General features: G+C 37.5%; 1 protein-coding gene across 1 annotated transcript in view; it reads right to left on the minus strand.

The window, feature by feature from the left end:
- Positions 1-25,104, minus strand: part of LOC139688088 (A-type potassium channel modulatory protein KCNIP1-like) — a 189,083-nt gene that overhangs the window by 158,079 nt on the left and 5,900 nt on the right. The window contains exon 2 of the mRNA XM_071585512.1: positions 24,222-24,469. Coding sequence (XP_071441613.1) covers positions 24,222-24,469 — 248 coding nt within the window. The remainder of the gene's footprint in view (positions 1-24,221; positions 24,470-25,104) is intronic.

The raw sequence follows: 25,104 nt of genomic DNA on the forward strand, positions 1-25,104 counted from the left end.
AAAATAAATAAACAAATAATGGAACGTGTACCTACCTAAAATGTTAATTTTCTCAATGCGTGTCGGATCAATTACTGTGTGCATTTCAAAGCAAATTGGTTAGAAAGCTTTGCGAGAGAATGATACTCCTTCACTTTTTTCTTCTTGTTTGCTTCTCGAATTATATGTTGAACCGCACCCAAGGCCTATACAATATAGATGATGCAGCAGCACTCACGAGAGCCATATAACATTTGAACAACACAATAGACCACAAAAATAAAATAGATAACACCTAAAAGGACGACATAACCAAGATGTAAGTGGAAGACATAATCATAATTGGTTCGATTCCCGGGCAAGTCTCTGGGCACCTGCAGGTCCACCCAAGCTATGATCGGGTGCCCGATCTTCCTGGGAAACCATAACCGGCACCTGATGTGTGAATTTCACTGACCGTCGGGCTTAGTACTGGGTTAACTCTACCGTCACCTACCAAACCGACCTGTGGGTTGATTACTGTTTTCATGGTTTATTTGTGTATGTATAATATTTGGTATGATAATGTGTATATAAAACTTAAGTGGAAGTCTCACGGATGTGAATAATAAAGCATACCAACATAGCGCTATCGCAAAAAAACATAAACACAGATACACACAAAAAAGAAACTCATGTATTCTGAATTTTCGGTGGCGCTGTCACCTTGTTCAAGGGAGAGAATGTAATTGGACGTAAATCCACGCTTGCATTTCAGGTATCAAATGTTTCCCAGCCTCATTGTGCCCTCCGTCAGAGCCTCTATTCTGACGTTATATACCGAGTAGTATGTTAACCATAGGTGATCCCATCCTTTAGCTTAACGTGAGAGGATTGAGTTCTGCGGTACTAAGTGATGTAATTTCGTGACTGCGCAGGAAAGAGCAAGGGGGATGACTTCGCGAGATATTTTAGAAATGTCAAGGAGGGCGAAAGAAATTTCAAGAAAGACATGCCAGCATGTTATCGAGGGTCATCGATTGCGGGGAAGATTAAAATACTCCAGTATTATATATGAAAATTACTCCGCGGGAATCGGATAACTTGTTGGAAGCCACAATGACTGGGTATTGATAGACGGAGATAGAGGGCCTATCAGATAAGTTAATGGGTTGTTAAGTCTAAAAGGTATTTCCCAGTTTTTAGTCCTAATTTCGCAGTTATATTTCACGAAAAAATGAGAACTTTTCAGTAAAGGGAAAACATAGTAATGATGGGGTGATATATTTATTATTTCCGAAACTGTTATTTTGCGCATAGGCTTCTTATTTCCAAACAATCTTCTTCCACATATTTTTCAATTTATTCCTATTTTATCCTTTGCTGTCTTGTGATTGATTCCTACAGAATCATATATAATGGGTATACTAACATAATTTGAGCAAAAATAGATTAACATTAGTTGAAATTATTTCCGTAACATTAACACCTTCAAAATGTTATTTTATAATAATATATATATATATATATATATAATGTCTAAAAACAGATTTTCTTTACACAAAGATGTGAGTGTCCTTTTTAAATGTTGCTATTCTATTCTATTTGTGTTATATTGTGTCAGCCCATTATTGTGCCGCTCCTCTGAGTTTTTCCGTACAATCGTTATATGTTATAAGGAAAAGGGATAGGAATGTGTGTTCCTTTCCCTTTTCCTTATATGTGTTTCTATATAAATGAGTATATATATATATATATATATACATAATTACGAGGGTCATCCGGAAAGTAGTACCCGTTCGTGAAATAAAGACACAAAAGTAAATATTAACTAACATAAAAAATTTTATTTGAAAGAGGATACTTTAAACTACTTCTCAACATAATCTCCAAGCAAATTAAGGCATTTGTCATAACGTGTGACAAGTTTCTGTATTCCTGCTGCATAGTCCTTCGCCGCCAGCTCATTGAGATACGCGAGGGACCCATCTTGCACAAATTTTTGCATAATGCAGATGGTGTTTAACAATTTCATGAACAATTGTTCGAGAAACATTGGGAAAATGCTCACAGATGTCATCAATTGTGACGCGCCGATCGTTCCTCACGAATTCGTCAACTGAGCTCACCAGTTGGTCTGTAATGACAGACGGTCTCTCCGAACGCTCATCGTCGTGTGTGTTCCCCCTCCCCATGTTGAAGTTGCGACACCACCGCCGAACAGACGACTCGTCCATTACATTGTCTCCATACACCTCCTTTAATTGGCGATGAATATCACATGGGCGAACGTTTCTTGCATTGAGGAATTTAATCACTGCCCTCACTTCACAACTGGCGGCGTTCTCAATTTTTTTAAACATTGTAAACAATCACAGAAACAACACAGGCAATGCTAGCGTCACGCAACTTGGCTCAGAGAAGGCAGACAAGCCACTGAAGCTATCTGACCTCGTCCAGCGGCTACTCGCGTCGTCAGCACTTCATGCGGCACGAACGGGTACTACTTTCCGGATGACCCTCGTATCTTTGTGTTAAGAAAATCTGTTTTTCGACAAAAGGTTACCTTTCCAAAAGCAGAATTCACTTTTTATGCTAGGTGAATGAATGGATCGATCGTTGTTGCACTGTTTGATAAAATCCGTGTTTTTTATTGTTGAGGGGGAAGGGATCCATGCTCACGTGTAAGAAAGGAAATTCCGAGAACTCCAGGAATACCTTGAATATGAATACGGAAGGATCTCATCTTTTTAGGGAAAAAATCCTTGATCCGCTGCCTGGGAAATGAAGTTTGCCGTGGTAGACCTTACCTGGGGCATGCAAATGAGAGCCCTGGCCAAGGGAACGAGAGAGAGAAGGGAGAAAAGTAAGCCTAACCAATTCAACTTGATACTCTCGACTCATAACAATGGCGGAAGTAATGACGACGTACACATCGTTTGCATCGTCTACTTGTTCAACCTTCAATTCCAATTTTGGACTGAATAAAGCATAGTTTGAAATTAAACTTTATGCAAACGCAGCAAGCGTAATTTAAAACGCTTTCCTACTGGCAAGACGAAACAATCAAGGTAATTCGATGCGGAGCGGATGGGTTCAATATTTTGCGTGCAGGAAACTATTCGCAACTTATTATAAAATTACTATCTCGAAGGTCAGCATGAAAGTAAAAATATATGCATGCCAGGAATAAAGTAGTCCTTTTTCTTGCGAGTAACACTAGTTTAGGTTAATCGTGTAAGATGAACATAAATGGACGACATAATCCAAGAATGAGTCCTCACCTTTAATTACAAAGGCTGCGATATTATATTCAGAAATTGTCTCCATTATAGTACACTTACAAATATTAGCTCAATTATAAAATTATTTGTATTCATGTCCAGAATTTTAAGATTGTTTAAATCAACTGATATCAGCGAACTGCATTCATCTCAAAATTCGAGAGCTATCAATTGTGGTCATATGGTGCTGCTCTAAAAATCCAGAGATCTTTCTCAAAGTGCTCTTAGCTTCGGAATTCCATATTTTGATCTGCTGCAGCACATCAGCAGATTGAACAATTGTTTCATTAAAATTTAGTCTCATAGAATGGTACATTCCCAGAATCCTAAATTAATAATTTACGCCAAAATGTCTTCACCCGCCAAAAGCACATACCTACACATTCAGATATAAAAATATATTCCTCGCCAATGACATATTATGTACAGAATTATTCATAGGAAAGGGATGCTACACGTTTCTCAGTCGTCAATCCTAGGTTAGGATTATTACAGCTCTCAAAGCTGTCTTGCCCCTTAACAGTCTGTACATTATCTCATGACTCCTTGTACGAAAGTTTTCCATCGCCAGCTTCTAGCAATATCTTTTCCATCTGTAATTCATCTCCTCTTTGTATGCTTTAATTCCGGTATTCCGTACGTTATATTGCCTCAGGATCTGCCTAATTAGTTATTGACCAGCTGCGAACCATATTCCGACCAAATATTTCCATGACTCACGCGGGCAGCCATTCGGCTCAACTCCACCTTTCTAAATTGTGACATATTAAGGTAAATGTACGTATTTTAACATAATTTTTGTATGTGAGTGGTCAACGTGAAGGAAAACGGAGAATTTCGTTATTTAAATAGCCCGAATCCCAGTCTAGGTCATTAAAAATAGAGGTGAAGTGCTAAAGAAAACATAGCTTAAGATAAAGAATTCTTGTTTGCCAAGCGTCACTCTTTGCGACTGGACTGACGTCTCAAGAGGATTCTACTTCGTGTTCCAAACGAGAGGATGAATTAGGAAACGAGTATTTTTACCAACCTCTCCTTTCTGTGGGCGAATTTTACGCGCTGAAAAATTACACGATGACGCACTGTGGTCCCACGACAAAAGATATCCTCATCTCGTGCAAAGATAACACTTTTGGTTATTGATTATATTTTTGAAAGCTTCAGCAGTGAGCTTAATATCTGCTGTATCTGACACAATTTCGATCCATTTATCGTGTTTATGAATGATCGTCCCTTAAGGAAAGAAACGCTTTATAGCCAAGGGTATGGAGTTGTACAAACTGAGCCAAAGTGTACGAGCATTTGGGTTATCAGACACTGTATGATGTTCATAAAACAACTAATGTATAAATTGAGTAGCTTCAGGCGTGATGTGGTGGAAGTTGAACATAATGAATAAATGATCGAAGCACTTTTCCACTTAATAAAGTGGAAAGTTATCAAGTGGAAAAGTGCTTCGATCAGTTATTCAACTAATGTATATAACACTTAGAAATATTACTATACCGCTGTCAACCCACCGATTACAGACAAGTGACTCATTTACTGTCGCCATTTGGGACCGAGTAAAGTACTTTCTGAAAAAAAGAATGAAGGGAAGTGAACTTAGGGCCAGTGTGATACAACAGAAAATTGAAATTGATAAACGATGTATTATTTTTTCGCTCAGTACCCTACCCGTCCGATAATGAGAAAAGTTTCCCTTATCGTAGGAGCCACGAGATAAAGTGAGTTTTTATGCACTGATAAGACTCAACAGAAACAAAATAAACGCAGTGAAAATGCTTTATCGTGAATCACAAAGTCACGCCATCCGTTATGACACTTTCCCATACTAGTTGCATGCTACTGCTCCATTGGTTGGAAAAATATATTATATCAGTCTTGAGAAATATTGCGCCACTGCTTTTCATAAAAAAATATCGGAAGCCGGTCATTTTTCCGAACCTTCCGAATGACTTTCATTCTGAATATGATCACGAATTCAGTTGCCATAAAGATTATTACCCGAACTGGAATCCCCGAATATTTTTTGTTATTTCTGTTTTCATGGATCCCTGTGAGCCATCACTAAAATATGTAGCAGGAGGTGATTCCATATCAGGAATGCAGAAACGTAATTAAGCTTTGCTTATATATTAAAAAAATAATAAACTGCACAATATATCAAGGGATGGAGGCATTCAATGCTAACTACAGGTTAACTGCAGTAACCACGTTAACTAAGGGGAATTATTTCTCCACGCATTAGATATGAGATATTAGTAACAAAAAGAACATTAATGTAATTTTTTATAATATAATGGCAACATTCTAGGTTAATTCAGGACATTCTAGAATACTCGTCCATAGTATTGGATCCATATGAGGTGGGACATATTAAAAAATGGAACAAGTTCAGAGAAAGGTAGCAAGACTTCACAACTGGCGGCGTTCTCAATTTTTTTAAACATTGTAAACAATCACAGAAACAACACAGGCAATGCTAGCGTCACGCAACTTGGCTCAGAGAAGGCAGACAAGCCACTGAAGCTATCTGACCTCGTCCAGCGGCTACTCGCGTCGTCAGCACTTCATGCGGCACGAACGGGTACTACTTTCCGGATGACCCTCGTATGTATGTGTGTTCGTTGTAAGAGTAATCATTGATCAAACTTGACCGTTGCCACCAGGACAACTGCCTGATTGCAACGTAATTGTTAACTAATAATAATAATAATAATAATAGTATATTTTAATATCTTTTAATTGAAATAAAAAATATTCCTCCTCCTAGCTCTTATTTAGCAGTTAAGATGATCCTTTAATATTCGCGGGAAAAATGTTATCTTATATTTGCCGGTTTCCCGCTTGATCTCTCTTAAGTTTTTTTTTTCTTTTTCATCATCCTTTTGAACGATGGAGCGTATAATATATTTACAAACTGTAATGTGATGCCCAACCTAGTTTCTCGTATAACCCACGTACCCTTCTAGGTATGTCATTTCAATGTTTAATACTCTTAAATATACCCTCTATTTTTTGCATCTAATTCGCTAATCAAACCGGCATCATCAGGATCGCATTTACTAACAGCATATTCTAAATAAAGAAGTAGTCAATGATAGCATCGCTCTTTAAATCTTTCTTCATATTGCCCCAATGCTCATTCAATAATATCTGATTTCTTGCTAGCTTGTCCACATATTTCCCGTGCATGTTTCACGCGAGAGAAGTTGTGAGTAAGGGTAAAATTTAAGCATTCTATCGATACTGCATCTGATATTTCTGTATTGATGATGTAGTTGGTAATTGAGAGAGAAATAGTCCTGTTTCAAGAATTCATCCAGGCACACTTATAATATAATTCTGATTCCCAATAAACTTGCCTGCGCTGAATTTCATATAAGTTATGTGCTAATACAACTTTACCTTTAGGATCACGGATACCTAAGTAAACCACTGCGCCATGGGTAAATAAGCGTATCTGACCATTAACCACGGAGTAAATGTCGTTAACCTACAGAAGGAATAAAGAGATCCGATAATATTTCCATGGGTCACTCTTAAAATGACTACTAGTGTATTAGAGCTGACACCACCTACGACTACCATTTGTACGCGACCATTCAAAACGTCTTTCATCTTGCTTTGTGAGTATCTTACTATGACACATTTTCTGAAAAACCGTTATACAGTTTATAAATAGTGTCCCGTGGAACTCTATTTCCTCCTGAACCCAAAATATGAACAAAAAGAGCAAGTTTTATCTCGCAGCATCTAACCTTTTTAGACCATAATGTATCACAAAAAATATATTTTATGATAGATACATGTTACAAATTTCATGTACAAATTTAGTCTTTCCTGAGGGTTCTCTCTCATTTCCCTTGGAAAAGTAATTAAACACGTGATATCCCGTTGGATTTGATGGGTAATGTAATTCCAACATAAAAGACCATTAAAAATTTGAAAAAGAATGAAATCCTATGGGAGTGATAATTTCTTACCATTGCAGAAATTGCAAAGTTACCAAACCGAAGCAAAAAGAGTCATTGCAGGCGGATTTTATAGAAGATGGATAAGTGGAAAATCTAGTTACAGAATTCTCTCTGTTTAAAAATAGGAAACATTTAATGAAGCAGTGATTGGAATTGTGTCTTCATGTGTCTTCATTAAGCAAATGGTAAATTCACGGAAAAAGTTGTTTTCTAGGGCTGAGAAAAATTAACGGGAATCTCCTCACCATGGCGGTAATGTGGAAGCTCTCAGACAAGATTGGAGATACTCATTAAAAATGGGAATTCAGTTTTCATTAGATGAACTAACTAAATTCTTCGTAAAACTGGCTGAAATTGCATGATAAAAGTTTTCAAATTTTCGCGATCACTTGATAAAGAGGTATTTGATATATGTGGACTAAATTGGATGAAAAATTGGCTGGAGGAAGTGGATTGTATAAAAAAATGCAAAGGATTAAGGAGCTAAAAATTTATCGCTCGGGTTCCAATTGGTAATCATTAAAGATTTTCCAGGGAAATTAAACACAAATGTAATATTTTCTATGTATTTCAATGGAAAAGACGGCATTTACTATGGAATTATGTGGAAGTCTTGTGAAGATTTACAGTAGGAATGCAAACTTTTCCAATTCCTTTTTTTAAAGTTATTCGACAACTAGAAGGTAACGAAGCTATGAATACTAAGAGATGCTGCTGTACATTTTTTCTACTTTCTGTTATCCATCAACTGTTACGCCATTTATTTTGAGAATACCTGAGATTACTTAAAAAACATATATCTCACAATTAGTCTTTATCAAGGTTATTAATGAAGCCACTGGTCAAGAATTGAAATGAACTGGAAATAAAAAAAAAATTAACTCCTCAATGAGTTCCGTCTCCATAGAAAGTTTTACCTTCGCATTGTGAGATTATCACAGATGAATGTCTGTGGCCCCATTTACGCTTCAATGCAGGAATAAGAGGAATAATTGATAGTTTGAAAATTTATTAGATGCATGAAAAGATAAAACAATCAATTCAAATGATGAATATGAGTAACTATAAAAGTCATACGCACATAATAGTGATTTCAAACCATCACTCTTACCATATCGTGTCCCGCTTATCCAAACCTGTAACACGTTATTACAATCTATATTCTGGGATAACATATTGTTTATTTTGTTCAATTCCCGTATATGGATTGCTTTATGTAACGAAAAATGGTTGAGGTAGCAATATAGCAATTCTCTTACAAACAATTTATGTTTTTCAGTATTTGTACATTTTTAAACTTTTGCTTGTTCCTTTACCTTGTATTTTAATAGCACTAATTTAACGCCTTTCGTTGAATTTTTTAATGTAATAAAAGGAATGGCATTCAGGATTCCCAACCTTTGAATTCTCCTTGCTACTTTCTTCTCTGATAATGGTTTCCGCAATCATCAGTTTCAAAAAATTTTTACAACGTTCCAATAGCAAAACCAAAGCTTGATATGCCTGGCTTAGCAATCCTTCATAAGGGATTTACGTAATAGTCAGCATACACTTTCTCGTGCCCCACTTTAAGAGTGAGCATCAAAATACTAATGGGTGTCGAAGACAGTCCAGAAAAGTGTACTTTCACCCACAATATTGCATTAGAAAGAGACTTAGGTATGTCCGAATAAGAGTGGATATCCCCTAAACTCGATTTATCTGTGGTAAGTTGCTTGCAAAGGTAAAATTAGTACTAATAGGCAACACATTATTGTCACAAAACAGATATTTGAAAGTAAAACAGATAAAGGAAGGGATAGATGGTTTGAGGGGAAGGCGCAGGCCAAGCAAGTCATGGATGAATGCGGTTAAGGAGACTCTCCTTACACCAAGTAATAGAAGTGCCAAGGATAGAGGACCGTATATAAAATATTGTATGAATGTTGAAGAGACGAAATTAGTACTAACTGATAGGACAGTATGGAATAAATAAAAAAATAGCTATCCCTTCGTAACCTAATGCCAGGCTTTTCTTAGCAGTGCCTAGTCCGAAAATGAATCAGTTTCTTGTCAATATCTGTGTGGCATGTCTTATTAATGGACAGGCACGGGTTATGTTGAAGGGGAAGGAAACGAGAAAGAATTATTGATTTCGCAAAAATTTTAAGTTTCAATTGTTCTAAATGTCTCAAGCAGACAGTTTTGTGTTTACTTTCGAAAATATTTAATGTGCTGATGGGATCCCTACAGTCTGCGTGTTTAAAATTTTGAGATTTCCGGTCCTTTTTAAAATATTTTTTCCAATGGTATCTTCACAAACCTGAAATTCATGGGAAGCTTTTACTATCATTAAATTAAACAAAGTAATGTTAGCTCAGTGTGTAATAATCAGAACTATATAATCCTCCAGTGATTGTTTACCCATGTGTTGCCTACTTCCCATCACGGCTGTTAATACCTTGAAATATCTATATAATTCTTTGAATGCCTTTATTTTTTATACTTATTTGGCTATTATCTTTATAGATTATAAAGGGAATGGAGTTACATTTTGTTGGCGGACTTCGTGTATATATTTCGACGAACCATTTAGAAAATTTTCGATGGCCCTCAACCGGGTTTTAATATTTTTCCGAACTTAATTTTTCTTTATCCTTTGAATTCTCATCAAAGATTTAACTCCATCTCAAATTTCAATCATATCTTCGACCGGATTGTTATAAATAAAAAACAGACAGCATTTTTTTGCGTCTATTTCTGTTGAAATAATGGCATTCAAGCGCTGATTTCGGTACACCGAGGATTGATAGTATTTTGTTCTCTTGACATATGTTTGAATACGTAATGACACCATTGTATAGATTATTGTAGCGTACTAAGGCACATAATTAGGCAAAGAAAAAATATTCGAATTCGCTCATAATTCGTATTTCGTACTTTCGTGCAACATTTGATAATTTACACTTGAACTGTAAAATATGATTTCTAATCATAGAAGCATATATGATTGATAATAACTTGTTGAAAAATAAAACAGTCCGCCTCAAAACTGAAACGTAACTATTTCTATATGAATTGATGGCCATTCAATCTATTTCATTTTGATTAATATTTATGACCAGTAGTAGTATTGTACGATCGAGACTGCCTTTCCATATTCCACTCAATAATCCTCGCCGACGAAGTTTAATTAATATGATCGGTGGGACTCAACATTTTTCATTTGCAATTTAAACTTAATAACTCAATTGCCCTATCGAAATATTGGTGCCGCAGTTGCGCGAGTTGAAAAGATGGCCGGTGGCGTGGAGCGATTCCAGAACAGTATGTGTGTGAGAGAGATAGAGGTGGGAATTGGAGAGATGTTCCTAGATACGGACATGACTGCTGAGCCATAGGAATCCTAACGCTGTCGCATTTATCTCTGTATGGTTTGTTATTTGACTATCATAATTAAACACGGATGTTTCACTTTCAAGTAAGGAGAAATTCGGGGATCTTAAATGACTAATGGCCCTCTTCTAAACTGACACTAGTTCTCTAATCTGTATTCATGTATAGTCCACCAAAAAAGGAATGACTCTGGAGCAACGTTCCATCTCTTCTCAGAACGTCTCGTTTTGATGATTGATCGTCGTCATATCCCTCGGAATTATTTTTCAAGAACTTTCCTTTCCGTAATCTGGAATATGTTTCAACAACTTTCCCTGGACTGGAAGACGAGATCGCGAAATGACCGATTCTAGTCAATGTATACAGTGGTTTCTTGAATCCCGTTTATATGTTTTTGGTAAATTTAGTTGATGTGTATGAAATACCTAGTGATATTTCCTAGTTTAAACACGTTTTTGGAAGTGAAGCGAAACGAAAATGAAATCATCGAAACAAAATCGAACTGACAATATGATGAAAAAAACCAATGCTGAAAGTAATGAAATTTATCACGCACAGGTTAAGCAAAGCGTGGGCCTGAGAATGATGCCCTTTGGTCCCAACGGTACAATAGAGTCTCGACATTTAAGCCGTTAGTCACAGATGGTGCGCTGCTTTTTGTGTCCTCAAATGCAAATTGCTCTGCATATCATTCAGAACAGCTTTGCGAGACTCTCCCTCGAAAGCGGGATATTCATCCTCGCGTCAAGTTCTGTGGGAGAAATAAGGAGCGAGCATCCGCGGTCCTCCGAGCCCTGGCAGAAAAATCCTTGGATTTCGGCCATTATATTGTGCACAGGACCTCGTCTGTACTTGAGCCCCTCGTCTCTAGTTAGGACTTGCATCGCGGCGATCAATAAAGTTACTGCAATACCCCCTCGAAACCCCAGGAATTCTCCTCTCTTTTCCATTGAATATTGGTAATACGTTTTGGTCGTTTCTTGTTACCCGAGTGGGATTCCTCCCTCCTTCACCCCCTCCCACCCTTCCCTTCGACGAAATCACGGGAGAGAGAGTTCGTCCGGAAATGAGGACTCGGCCCGTTTGTGGGTTGGTTGTCATCTGTGTGCGCGGTTGCCGCGGTGCACGGGTTTAATTAAAGGCACGGGATGCGATCCTTAAAATCATATTGTTGAGATGGAGTGAATGTACGTTAAACGGTGGGTTGAATCCGATTAAAAGGCGATGGAATGTTATTTGATCGACACAACCCATCTATCATGAAATTTATCAATTCCTTTTTCGGTTTGTCCGGACAATGGTTTGTTGAAGGTGAATTTTTCCGATTGAAAGTCTTAAATTTTATTTTCAGTTAAAGAAACACGTGACCCATATCAAAAATATAAATGTAGTAAAATATAGAAATTTTGGAAGCTCCAATAAAGAAACAAAATTTCGAGAAGAAGTAATAACTATTGTTTGTTTTGGAAAAAAAGTTGCATTTTAGTCGATTTTGAACTGATTTTTTATCCAAATATTAATGTAATCTTTCTATAATTCACTGGACTTATTCATGTGTAATATATTTTTTCTAGGAATAATTCAAGGTCGAGGGTGTGTCTAATGGCTAACGCTTTTAAAGTTTACAGTTACCTAACTTTGTGAGACGACAAATTCCTAATGGAACGCAATTCTCTGAAAGTTCGGCTAATAACTCCGGTCTCTGAATGCGTCGAATCAAAGTTCGCTCCGAATGTTTCTGTGTGCATGCGAGGCCTCTAATAGTCAATCCTGCTTTCATTTGGCAGAAGCAAGTTTCGAGCATACACTACTATACAATGACTGTACAAAGTACTGTGGGAAGACTTTACACGAGCTTTCTTTTAACATTTTATCATTTATAGATATTGTTCTTCAATTATATATCAGTGATAGTTGAATGATACAAATGCAGTTAATTGAATTATGAGAGCATTTAAAATCAAAGAGCTCAAAAATATTTTCTTTTAAATACATGTTTATATTCCTATAGTTAAAGTGGAAAATACGAGTATACTACAAATACATTTGAATATTGGGATAATTTGGTGGTTTGGTGGTATTTGGGGTAATTTATGGCAAAATTTGGATAAGTTGGTGGTATTAAAGTCTAATAAAATAAAGTATTTGAATCAAAAGTATTCTGAATTACTTTGCTATTTGACAGTATTTTGAAAAACGACTCTCTTGCATGGGAGAAGCATTTAGGGTACGTGGGCGTAAAGGTATTGAGAGAATGTTCAAGGAATTGAGATGGCATTATAATTATAAATGAAGAATACAATGTATCTTTCCACTGTCCTTTATTATATAAACATGAATTTCCACAAAGTTGAGCCGGGAACAATTGAATGACGTTATACATTTGTTAAACCGAGATCCTAAAAATACGCAATAAAGGGTGAAATTGTTGAACGCATTAAATTGATGCAAAATGAAAGGATCAATAGTGGTCACACATGTATATGAATAGGGATAAGGCTTTGCAACTCTAAATTGAATTGAAAGAGACGGACAATGATTGGCAGTGTGCGAAGAAGTTTCGTTACGTTCCACAACCTATTCATTGTTTAAAGAAAAACATTTATAAGGGTTTGGATCATGTGTACTGAGTAATACTTCAATAATTCATCAATTCGTGGGAACCCTTAAGGATAAAAATAGTCAGGCATAAAAATTTGGGTCCTGAGGTTGCAATAAGAAAACTTAGTAATTAAGAACATTGACTTAAAGGAATGAAAAAGAAAAGTGCAATTTCACTACTAAAATTAAAAATATTGCGCATAATTTTTTATAAATTTTGGACGGACCCTGAAGATGAGCTGCTAAAATTGACAATTGCGGTAATGTAGTTAGACTACTTAATCGGAAAATTGGAATATGGTTCCATGTGCACACAGAAGAGAAGGAATGAGACCGTTTAAAAAATTTATGAATTTATGCGGTCTGTGGGGTTTCATGAGTTTATAAGGTTGAAAATTGGTGAATTAGCTTGTCTAGGCAATGCAGTCGTGAATTGGAATTTGAGTTGGAGTGGTGGAAAAGGTTGGATAGAAAGGTAGACACATGAATTAGATTAGTCGGTGAAACTCGATGGCAGAAAAAGCGGCTTGGGGAATCTAGGGAAGTGGCTTGGACAGTGAAATGCATAAGGATGAATATATGATGAAGTCCTTCGAAGGGAATTTTTAAAGAGTACCTCGGTGACTTTTGGCACAGAACGAATAAGGATTATGTTAAATTACATCGAGTTTCACCATAGACATGTTTATCTATCCACAAGAATATGAGTACGTTTTCCGAGCGATTAAAAATTCTAGATATAATTGGCAGATAGGCTACTTAGGCATTTCTATCTTTTATTATTCATTCCACAAAAATATGGGTCAAATGAAAATTTTTTATGATAATCGTTTAAGTATTATTTTCAGAGAGGATTATAGGCTTTTGTTGTAAATTCACTTGATGTTTAGATGCAGTCCCATTCATTATCGAGGCTTTACAATGCATATACCTATTCCAGATGCCGTTTAAGGAGCCACGCAACCGCACCCTTTTATTATTTATTCATTCCCAAGGTGCTTCAGGCATTCGTTCGTCCTTTGGTCGTATCACGTGGTATAATGCATCCAATACTCAAGAGGAAACACTAGGTCTCCAAATGCCCGGAAAGAATAAGCTGCATGAATGCAGGGCGAATTTCGTCGTGCTGGAAATGGATCTTTAGACTCGTCGACCGACGCAAATAATTCATGTCTGCGGCATGCACGCAAACCCGGGGCAAAGGCGCCCTCGGAGATGAAAGCCGTCTCCTTCACCTTTCCATGGGCGTTCCCAGAGCGTCATACTCGTCTTATCGAGTCCTACTTCTACTCCTTACTCTTCCATTTCATTTGTCAGTCACACTATTATTTTTAAGCGACCAAAAATAAATTTCCACTGCTCATTTTCTAAACGTTTCCTAGTTCAAAAAGAAATGAACTCCTGTTCATTTTTGACTCAAATAGCCTATCAATGTTTTGTTGGGAAATTCAATAATATTTACACGTATTTTAATACTCAAATACATAATTTTTGTTAGCTACAAATGCAATAATAGCAAAGCAATTCATGATATTTCTATATATTTACCCATATTTTCCACCTCGTATGCTATTGACTATATGAAGGTATTTTTAATTCAGGATATCATTAATAAGTATGAATATACTACAAATGGTATTGGACAAAACTTTTTCCTGACTTCTAAGAGAAGAAATAAATTTGTAGGAATCGCTTGTAAAACATAATAGAAATTCCTGCAAATGATGCATATTATTCAAGATTTACTGCGCAAAGGTGGACTGGGAATGAAATTTACGTTACTGTGTATGGCCATTACTGATTATCTTCAGTACTCTCAAACTATTAAGGATAATATGGGGAAAATAACAATTTTTTAAGACAGTTTTAACGTAAATAATGCACTAGAAAAATGAGCTAAAAAAACAGATTAATTGCTATCTGATTATACCTAAGTATGTTTATTGTACTGGTTACTATTAAGAGGTATGAGTGATGTACGAGGGTCATCCGGAAAGTAGTACCCGTTCGTGAAATAAAGACACAAAAGTAAATATTAACAAACATAAAAAATTTTATTTGAAAGAGGATACTTTAAACTACTTCTCAACTTAATCTCCAAGCAAATTAAGGCATTTGTCATAACGTGTGACAAGTTTCTGTATTCCTGCTGCATAGTCCTTCGCCGCCAGCTCATTGAGATACGCGAGGGACCCATCTTGCACAAATTTTTGCATAATGCAGATGGTGTTTAACAATTTCATGAACAATTGTTCGAGAAACATTGGGAAAATGCTCACAGATGTCATCAATTGTGACGCGCCGATCGTTCCTCACGAATTCGTCAACTGAGCTCACCAGTTGGTCTGTAATGACAGACGGTCTCTCCGAACGCTCATCGTCGTGTGTGTTCCCCCTCCCCATGTTGAAGTTGCGACACCACCGCCGAACAGACGACTCGTCCATTACATTGTCTCCATACACCTCCTTTAATTGGCGATGAATATCACATGGGCGAACGTTTCTTGCATTGAGGAATTTAATCACTGCCCTCACTTCACAACTGGCGGCGTTCTCAATTTTTTTAAACATTGTAAACAATCACAGAAACAACACAGGCAATGCTAGCGTCACGCAACTTGGCTCAGAGAAGGCAGACAAGCCACTGAAGCTATCTGACCTCGTCCAGCGGCTACTCGCGTCGTCAGCACTTCATGCGGCACGAACGGGTACTACTTTCCGGATGACCCTCGTAGAATGTCTTTCTCAGAGATAGGAGTTATTTCCAAACAGATACGGATTTAGATGATAATTTCATTAATTAAAAGTTGATGGCTCGGCGGTACTTTCTCTTTAATCAAACCCAATGTTGGTTTTAAATAGGTTAGATAATAGGTCTTACCTCAAGGCATGTTAAAATCACCTATTAAACATAATGGTGAAGCGTGCAGTTATTTTTCCTGCTCCATCACTCGGTTTCCCATGATGTTCTAGTGATGCACTCCTTGGATTTTAGATGGAGTTATCCAAAGGCATCAGCCTTGGAATTGAAAACTGGGACCCTCTGGGTAGCATCTAGCATCTAAGAGCTCTATTCGCTCGATTACTACACCTACGCGTTTCCGCTGATAAACAAGAAATGGTTTCGTTCTTTTCGTACAGTACTTTGATTTACCGTGGATTTAATTCTCTTTACGCCATATTTTAATTATGAACTTGTACTTTTCGCCACATTTAACTGGGAGGGGGAGACTTGGTATGCATTGAACGCTTTTTAAAATTAGTTGATGTGAAATACCGTAATACTATTATGGGAAAAGAGATGAGTTATGAAATTTTTTCATTTATCATTCAGATTATTATGATTTAAAATTTTCCTTAGAATTACAAATGAATGGAATAATGTGTTTCACCGTATTACTCAAATTATTGGACTCAATAGAAACGTTCTGTAGCATTCGTTTGTAGTAATGTGGGAAAATGAGAAAAATATAGTAATGTGGGTATTCAAATCTTTCGCGATGTCAAGTTGGCTCTTAATTCATTTAAGATTTCGATTTGTGGTTTCCACTTGCGATATGGAACTTTAAAGTGTAAAGCTGCGACTTAATAAAACAGTACGTATATTCATTAAAAATGACTTTGTTTCGAGAGAGTGGAATTATTGCTTTAAGAGAATACGAACACCTATTTTTATGTGACTCCTTTCAACGTCTATATTTATCTTTCCCAATCCTCCCAAAATGAATATCACTTCTTCTTCTCCTCCACTTACTACTTGCAGGTATGCCGCCGGAAGTTGCCGCGTTCTTACCGAGATAGGCAAAGGGGTGAGAAATAATTAATTGCGGTCCTGCCACATGCTCTATTGCTCTCCCGTAATGGAGAAAACACCCTTATGCTCCCGCAAGGCCTTATGTTCCCTCTCTTGGACTCTCCTCTCACTTCCTTCCCCTACCCCGATTCCGGGTTCCTACGTTATCGCACCACGAACGACACTTTCTCTTTGGACGTGATCCAGCCTCCCTCCCTCCTCTCCCCCCCACCCACATCCGAACGGCTAGCACCCTCCTCCTCCTCCACTTCTCTTCCGCAATCTTTAAATCCTTCTCTTCTTCGAAGAATCGCACGACCATCCACCCAGTGCGAAGTACACCTGTTCACCACCCCTTTCATCCACTCCTTAATTCTACCTCCCCACCCCCTTGCCCTTGGCATCGGTTTCCAGACGTCTCTTCGCGCCCACACTACCTCGCGCCATCCTCCTCTCCTCCCTATCTCCTCACCCACACCCCCATCGCTTAATCTGCCGGGCGATCCAAGGAAAGGCGGATGGTGGTAAAAAAAAATCAAGCGAGACAAGAAACCTTTTCACTACCTGCTTCCCTGCTCTTCCTCTCCTCTTCCCCTCCCCTATCTCGTAAAGTAGAATAAGAAAAAAATAAAACGGCATCCTCCTCCACCGGTAATGAAACCTCATCCCCGTCTGTTTTGCCGCACGAAGAACTCTCGGTCCCCCGTTTTCTCAAACGCACGTGGATGAGACGCCCTCGACGACTTTTACCCTTTTGCCGGCATGATCAATTATTCAGACGGACGCGAGTCACTTCAGCCCGCCCCGAAAAACGAAGGCGGGAGACGAATTACTCAAATTTTCAGGGACTTTCACTTTTCGCCATTGCGTTCTATCCTCTCTCTCTCTCTCTCTCTTCCTATTCACTCAATCTCTCTCTCACTCCATCCATACATCCATCCCGTGTCTGTCTCCTTTCTCCCCTTCCATCCACGTAGGCTGATTTTATTTATTTGTTTTTCGCCATTCCCACCCCCTCCCATGCCCTGACACCGCCACCACCAAACACGTGGCACACGGATGTGTAGCTGTGTGTGTGTAAAACCGCCCTTCTCGCCTCCTCCACCTGATCCAAAAGCCTTTCTCTCTCTCCCCCTCCCCACCTCTCTCTATCCTTTTCTCGCACCGCCGCGGTTAACGTGGCGGGGAGGTGCGGCAGGGGGCTTCTGAGAGTTGGGATGGGACGTGGATTATCTACACGTTGAGGGCGTTGAAGCTTCGAAACCAGGACGTCTACGGAGAAGGAGGGAACCAGACGCCTACCCACCTCGTTTAGCAAGGGTTGAATGATTGAAGGGGCCCGTGTAGCTGCTTTGAGGTCGGTCCACGGAGGTGGGGAGGGGGCACTTTCAGTGTGGGTGGTTGGAATGGATTTTTAAAGAGATGGTAAGGTTGGAAGGGAGGCGGGACAAGGGTTATTTGGATGGAACTTTTTCTGGCCGTTATGCCCCTGGCATATGACCTACGGTTCCGTTCAAGCCCTTATGCTCCATTGGCCAAGGGGTATAGTAGCTCATGAGCAATGATAAGGTCTGGGATTAAAGCGTTTGGCCGTTTAAGCCGATTGTTTCTATTCCGGGGATCGTGGATAAGACGTTGTAAAAATTGAACGTCCGAAGGGTCAGATTCTCCGCCAAACCCCAGCGAAATAATGCACTCCAAAGGGTTTTCCTGTTACATATTGTAGGCCAAATAACAGTTGGTATTATTTAGTGTAAGGAACGATATATATATATATATATATATATATATATATATATATATATATATATATATATATATGCTTTGTAAACACGAAAGTTTGAAAATGAAAGCGAATATTTATTGAAATGCTGGTTTAAATATTTTCTTTGTAATAGATTGACATATTTATATATATGAGCTGAAATACTTTTAATACAAGGTAGCCTATAGATTTTGGTATACTTATCGTGATGGGCATGTATAAATAAGATAACTATCAAAATAGCTCATGAAATTTTAATTGAAAACTCAATACATTGGCCAAATTATGTGATAAATTAAAAAAATATGTCCGGAATTAAATACCCTCCTTTGCTTTATCCATATCGTAAATTTTGATAAATATTGCAATAAACAACAGCCTAAATATTCGGGTTCTATTTCATATCATTCTTTAAAAACATTAAACTTTAAAATCCAAATTTTAAACAAATACTTTTTATCTCCCATTGCTTTAGAGTTTCTGAAATCGTAAAATTTTAGCTTCTCAAAATCTATTGAGCTTTACAATTAGTCCAACGTAACTGCGAAAATGACTAGATGAAGTTTGAATTAGGTTTTTTGTATAGAAATTCAAAATTTCCTACAGATAGGTACTATCAATATTAAAATTACCTCTTCGATATCGTTAAAACTCTTTCTAAAAAATTAGTCTCTGTATCTTGAATTATCAATTCATATTTTTATGCGTTTGATAATAACTCTCCCATCAAAGTTGGGACGAGATCTGCGCAGATTAAACTGAACTGTGGCGGTTGTCTCACTCATCACCTTCATTTTGAAGTTGCTGCTTTTAACGGTCCATTATCGCGGTATGGGAAGCAACCAGCTGCCTGCTGTGTGGTCTTCTAAAAATCGTGTCGTTGAAACTTTTTTTCTCGTTTCCATCAATACATCGCTATAATGACTGGTCGATAGCATGTCTCGCCGGGTGTCGAACGTTAGCTTGTAAAATTTGTAATTGAACATTAACCGATGTGAAGTGCGGATGCAGTATGGCGAACCAAATATTCAAAGGTATGCTTGAAGCGGTACTTAGTTAGCTGTTTTATCGCTCGAGATGATTTACAGAGCAAAATTAACTGATTTTAAACTTTAGAAGAAAAAAATGGAGTCTTTCCCTCTGCCATTATGAAAGAAATATTCAAAAACTGCATTATGCGTGTCATCAATTTCCATTTGTAAGAAAAATTACCTTTTAAAGACGTTATTATATTTTTATGCACTAAACGCTGGAAAACATGCATACTTATTTCATTTATGTGTTTTTGCATTACTTTCGAAAAGCCTTAATTAGCCTGAAGATGATTTTCTTGTACAAGGGTCTCTATGTTTTCCCAGGTCTAGATATGGGATGATAGTTTGGGCAGAGATATCATATTAACAGGTAGCACGAAAACACAGTATTTTCAGTAACATTTAACTAATTATTTCTTCTTTAAATGAGCGTAAGGAGTGACTAAAAAATAGGTTTTGTAAAATTAGGTTTTCATTTATAGATGAGACTCAGTAACACTCATACCTAACTATTCTATAGAAAATATTCACTTCATTAGTATCGTTAAGAAAATAAAACGGTACTCCCAATAAAAATCCAATGAAATTTGAGGAATGGCGCATTTTTTTGGTCTATAGTAATCAAATATGTAATATACCTATATATTTGATTTCTTATTATGTACTAATTGACGATTCTCATTAAATGGGTACAGAATTTTCGGGTATATGAGTTTAGATTTTGGAACATTCGATTTTTCATGGAAAATAGCTTATTTATGTACAATACACGTATTTTTTTAATCATAACTGGTTTTCATTGCGCAAATAAAACTTGCAAAGTTGATGCATTCATGCATAATTATAATATATATATACAATATATATACAATATGTTAATTGATTAACATATACAACATATATACAATATGTTAATTGTATATATTTTAATACTAAAAATACCGTAATATTTTGATTATTGGAAAACTAACATATCTGAAAGATATGCTGATAATATTTGATCAATTAAATAATGAAATGAATTATATTTGACGAAAATATCTGTACGCAAATTATTTATTAAACTTTGGATTTTCTCTCGAAAAAAACGAGGTGAAATGTAGCTCTTGTTCAAACCTTGCGCCAATATGCGGGGAAATTCAGAAAATTTGAATTACTTCATCCTGTAATGTTATTTAAAATATAATATACATATATATATATATATATATATATATATATATATATATATATATATATATATATATATTTACCTTGATACATACACTCACACCTAAATATATATATATATATTATTAATTGCATAGAATCTGTTCTAAAATATCAAGGTAGAAGATGTTGATTAGGAACCTCAGCTGTTAGCATCTCGAATGTCAACATCGGTTCATCGAAATTTGAAACTTGAGTTCCAAAATTGTAATCTGCATCCTGCTTCAGAACAACTCTTGTCCGGCCGAAGCTCGCTGTCCATAGAACGGATCCCATCACCGGAATCAATTTTAAAGAACTGTCAAACTGCTAAAATTTTGGGGTGAAGTGGAGAATCCGCTCTCTTCCCAGGGGAAAGCGATGGACTTCACCCAGTTTGTAGGAGCGCACTCTCCTTTTCGCCAGCCAATGTTTTGCAATCTATCTGATCCGCAATTTTCCGTTCCTGTGTCATATCACCACGAGCAGCGTTTTGGAGAGGAATTCACCAGGAAATCGATGCGTTTAATCGAGGGCAGATGGAAGTTATTTGCCAAATGCAGTGTTTTATTGTGGGGAGTATAATGCACTCGCCTGAACTTTTTTGTCTGCTCCTTGCGTACTACCGCAAAAAATAAAACAATTCGTTTGCGCAGACGTCGACACGCAAAAGATTTTCTGATAAATATTTGAAAGGAACCCGATAAATTTCTTGGTATATTACTTTTCTGTGAAATTGATGTTGGCAGTACTTTCCTTCACGAATATAAATAAATATCACAATCGTTTTCTCAAGCAGACATGATTAAACTAGACCATCAAAAAATATTGATTCGTGTTTTCTCATTCTGTATTTTGCATTATTTTTATTTAATCCATTTAAAACAGTTAAATTAAAGATATGAGTCAGGTATTAAACATTTCCAAATATTATTAGTATGCAGAAAGATTAAAAAATATTTCAAATATTTCTTGTCGATATCTATAGGATAATATAATTGTGACATGTGTAAGATAGGTCATCAATAGTTTCATACTTTGACAGTTCCATGCTATTAATGAATTAATTTCATTCGCTTGAAATTTTGTTACTTTTTATAAATAGAATATACTTATTATTTTGTCTCAAAGCAATGTTAACACTAACTTTGTTACCAAAAGGAATTTTTTGTGTCAGGAATGCAATTTTTCAGGAAACTGGTTCTTGCACCGTTTACGTAACTCCTAATACCTTAATTCTCACTACATCCTTAATTTCCACCAGATACCTAGTAACCGTTGGTTGAAGACTTTTCCTCCATGTTATGCGCAGTTACAATATAAACTAAGTCTGTCTTATTCTAAATAGCTACAGACTATAATCCCGTGACATGTTGTCTTTTGGTGTTGTGATACAAAATTCAAGCGATCAATCAAGCTTAACCTGTAATTTGTAGTTCTACGATAGATCGGAAAAATCAAATTTTTTGATTCACACAAAGATGGTGAATCAGTTTTGTTTTCTTTTATTTAGCCTAGCAGCTATGTCGCTTGAGTTCCACTGAATAACTTACGTTCGATTCTCAAGGGTTTTTTAAGCGGTTTTATTTGTTGTGTTTGTTCTTTTTTTCCTTTATTTATCCGATTAAATGTTCATTTAGATTAAGTGCAGATATTTCAAGATTTTGGAGTTATGTATTTTTATAACGAAGAACTGCCTCACTTGAGTCATTTGAACCTTACTTTTTTCAAAAAATCAAATTTTTTGATTCACACAAAGATGGTGAATCAGTTTTGTTTTCTTTTATTTAGCCTAGCAGCTATGTCGCTTGAGTTCCACTGAATAACTTACGTTCGATTCTCAAGGGTTTTTTAAGCGGTTTTATTTGTTGTGTTTGTTCTTTTTTTCCTTTATTTATCCGATTAAATGTTCATTTAGATTAAGTGCAGATATTTCAAGATTTTGGAGTTATGTATTTTTATAACGAAGAACTGCCTCACTTGAGTCATTTGAACCTTACTTTTTTATCATTGATACTGATTCTCATGTGCAGTTTTACAATTTCGGAATTAAGGAATCGAACTTTTCCTTCTCCCCACGTTATTATGCTTTTTTTGAAAATCAAATTTTCGCGAGTGCCAGTATATTGCTCTGTCTTTGGTCTTTGACATATGTGTATATATATATATATATATATATATATACATATATATAGATTATATATATAGATATAGATTATATATATAATTAAATATATATTATATTATTATATATACATATAAATCTATACATATATATTAATCTATATATATACACACATATATATATATATATAAATTTATATATATATATATATATATATATATATATATATATATATATATATATACATATATATATATATATATACGCATAGATTTCGAGTTTGAATCTGTATTAGGCCAATGTGGCTCGTCTATTCTTCTGGATATACGTGCCACGAAACGCACTGTTCTTATCCTTTATGATGTTGTATGATTCTTTTACTACTATCCTTTCCTCTGTGTGCCTTGTCTATTTCTTCTTCGGTGGATGAAGCAGCTCACTAAAGCCATCTCTTGGCCAAAGAATTGGGGCACTCGGTTGCTTAAAGCATCGCAGATATCAGTGTAAATTACGTTTCCTGGATAGCTGAAGTGGTCAAGAGCGTCCGCCTGGCAAGTGGAAAGATCCGGAGTTCAAGTCCCGGTCAAGGAACTATTTTTACACTTGTGATTTGCCTGATTCCACCTTCCACACATCAACTGTGTTCGTTCTTTATATGTGATCATAACCATCTTCCTTATATCTATTTCCATGTGAATGAGTATATACATATAGTTATCATATACAAATATATATATATATATATATATATATATATATATATATATATATATATATATATATATATATATATATATATATATATGAGTTTCCTACCCTATATCTCCAAGTGAAATGAATTGTTTTTCGCTTGAGTTATTGCATTGAAAATATGTCTGTATCACCTTTTCTCCGGAAACGCTGCATAGAATTTATGGTAGTAAACTCCAAAATTAAATTTCACGCCATAAATTACTTCTACTTGTATAGGGATTAAAACATTCCGGTAAGAATTGCAAATGTGCAAAATCGAAGAAAGTGTATTGCAGTATATTCCGCGGTTAAAACGAGGTCGGAAACAATTCCGAAGAAACCTCCACAAAACATAAAGGGAAACCGCACACAAAGGGAGTACTCACCCCTCTTCGGCTGGAAGAACCTCATGTTCTGCACCCTCTTGACTACCCACGTGGCGAGCGATGTGGACCCCGACGAGGACGCGTGCCTCGTCGTCGTGCCCCCGCCCTCCGCCACCGCAGCTGCATCCTCCTGCTGCTGTTGAGCTTGTTGCTGGTGATGCGCGTGCCGTGAGGCGGGGGGCGTGGCCGGGGCCCCGGAGCACGAGGCGGTGGGCCCCCGGGAGGATTTAGCCGCCGCGGTGGACGTCCTGTTTGGTTGGGAGGAGGAAGAGGAGGAGGCGACGGCGGAGGAGGAGGAAGGGGGGGCCGCCGCCCTCGACCCACCGGGGGCGGCCGCCTCCCCCGGTCCGCCGCCCCCCCCCGCAGCCGGCTCACTCTCCGGCCGATGCACCTTCTTAGACTTCTCCACCTCCCGGGGTAACGTTTCCGTCCCGACAGCAGCGGGTCACTACAGAGCACCACCCCGGGACTCCCTCCCCACACCCGCTTCCTCCCACCACCCTCGGTCCTTACTGAAGGAATCGGGGGTCGCGTTCAAATTGACACCCCTCCCCACCTCTCTCAGAACTCTGACTGTGGACCTAACGCGAGCATCCGGCGGGAACTCGTGGCGCCTTCTGCGCGGAAGTTTCCCTCATCCGAATTCCTAGACTTTCGAAGCGCTTTGTTGTACACCACCGACTGTGTGGTCTCCGTCTCCTTCGCGGGACTCTGGTTGCTCCTTGCCTTCGGCCGCGCGCGGGAGCGACTGTCGCCGTCGGCTTTCAGAAAAGGGAAGCGGCGGTGTTTTTGGAGGGGGGGATGCCCTTCCCTCCTCCCGCCAACCCGTCGGTCCATCCCCCGTGTTCTGCCGCCCTCCCGCCGATCCCCTCCCTCGTCACCT

The sequence above is a fragment of the Hetaerina americana genome, unplaced genomic scaffold, assembly GCF_022747635.1.
Source record: "Hetaerina americana unplaced genomic scaffold, ioHetAmer1.1.p SCAF_2, whole genome shotgun sequence".
NCBI lineage: Eukaryota > Metazoa > Arthropoda > Insecta > Odonata > Calopterygidae > Hetaerina > Hetaerina americana.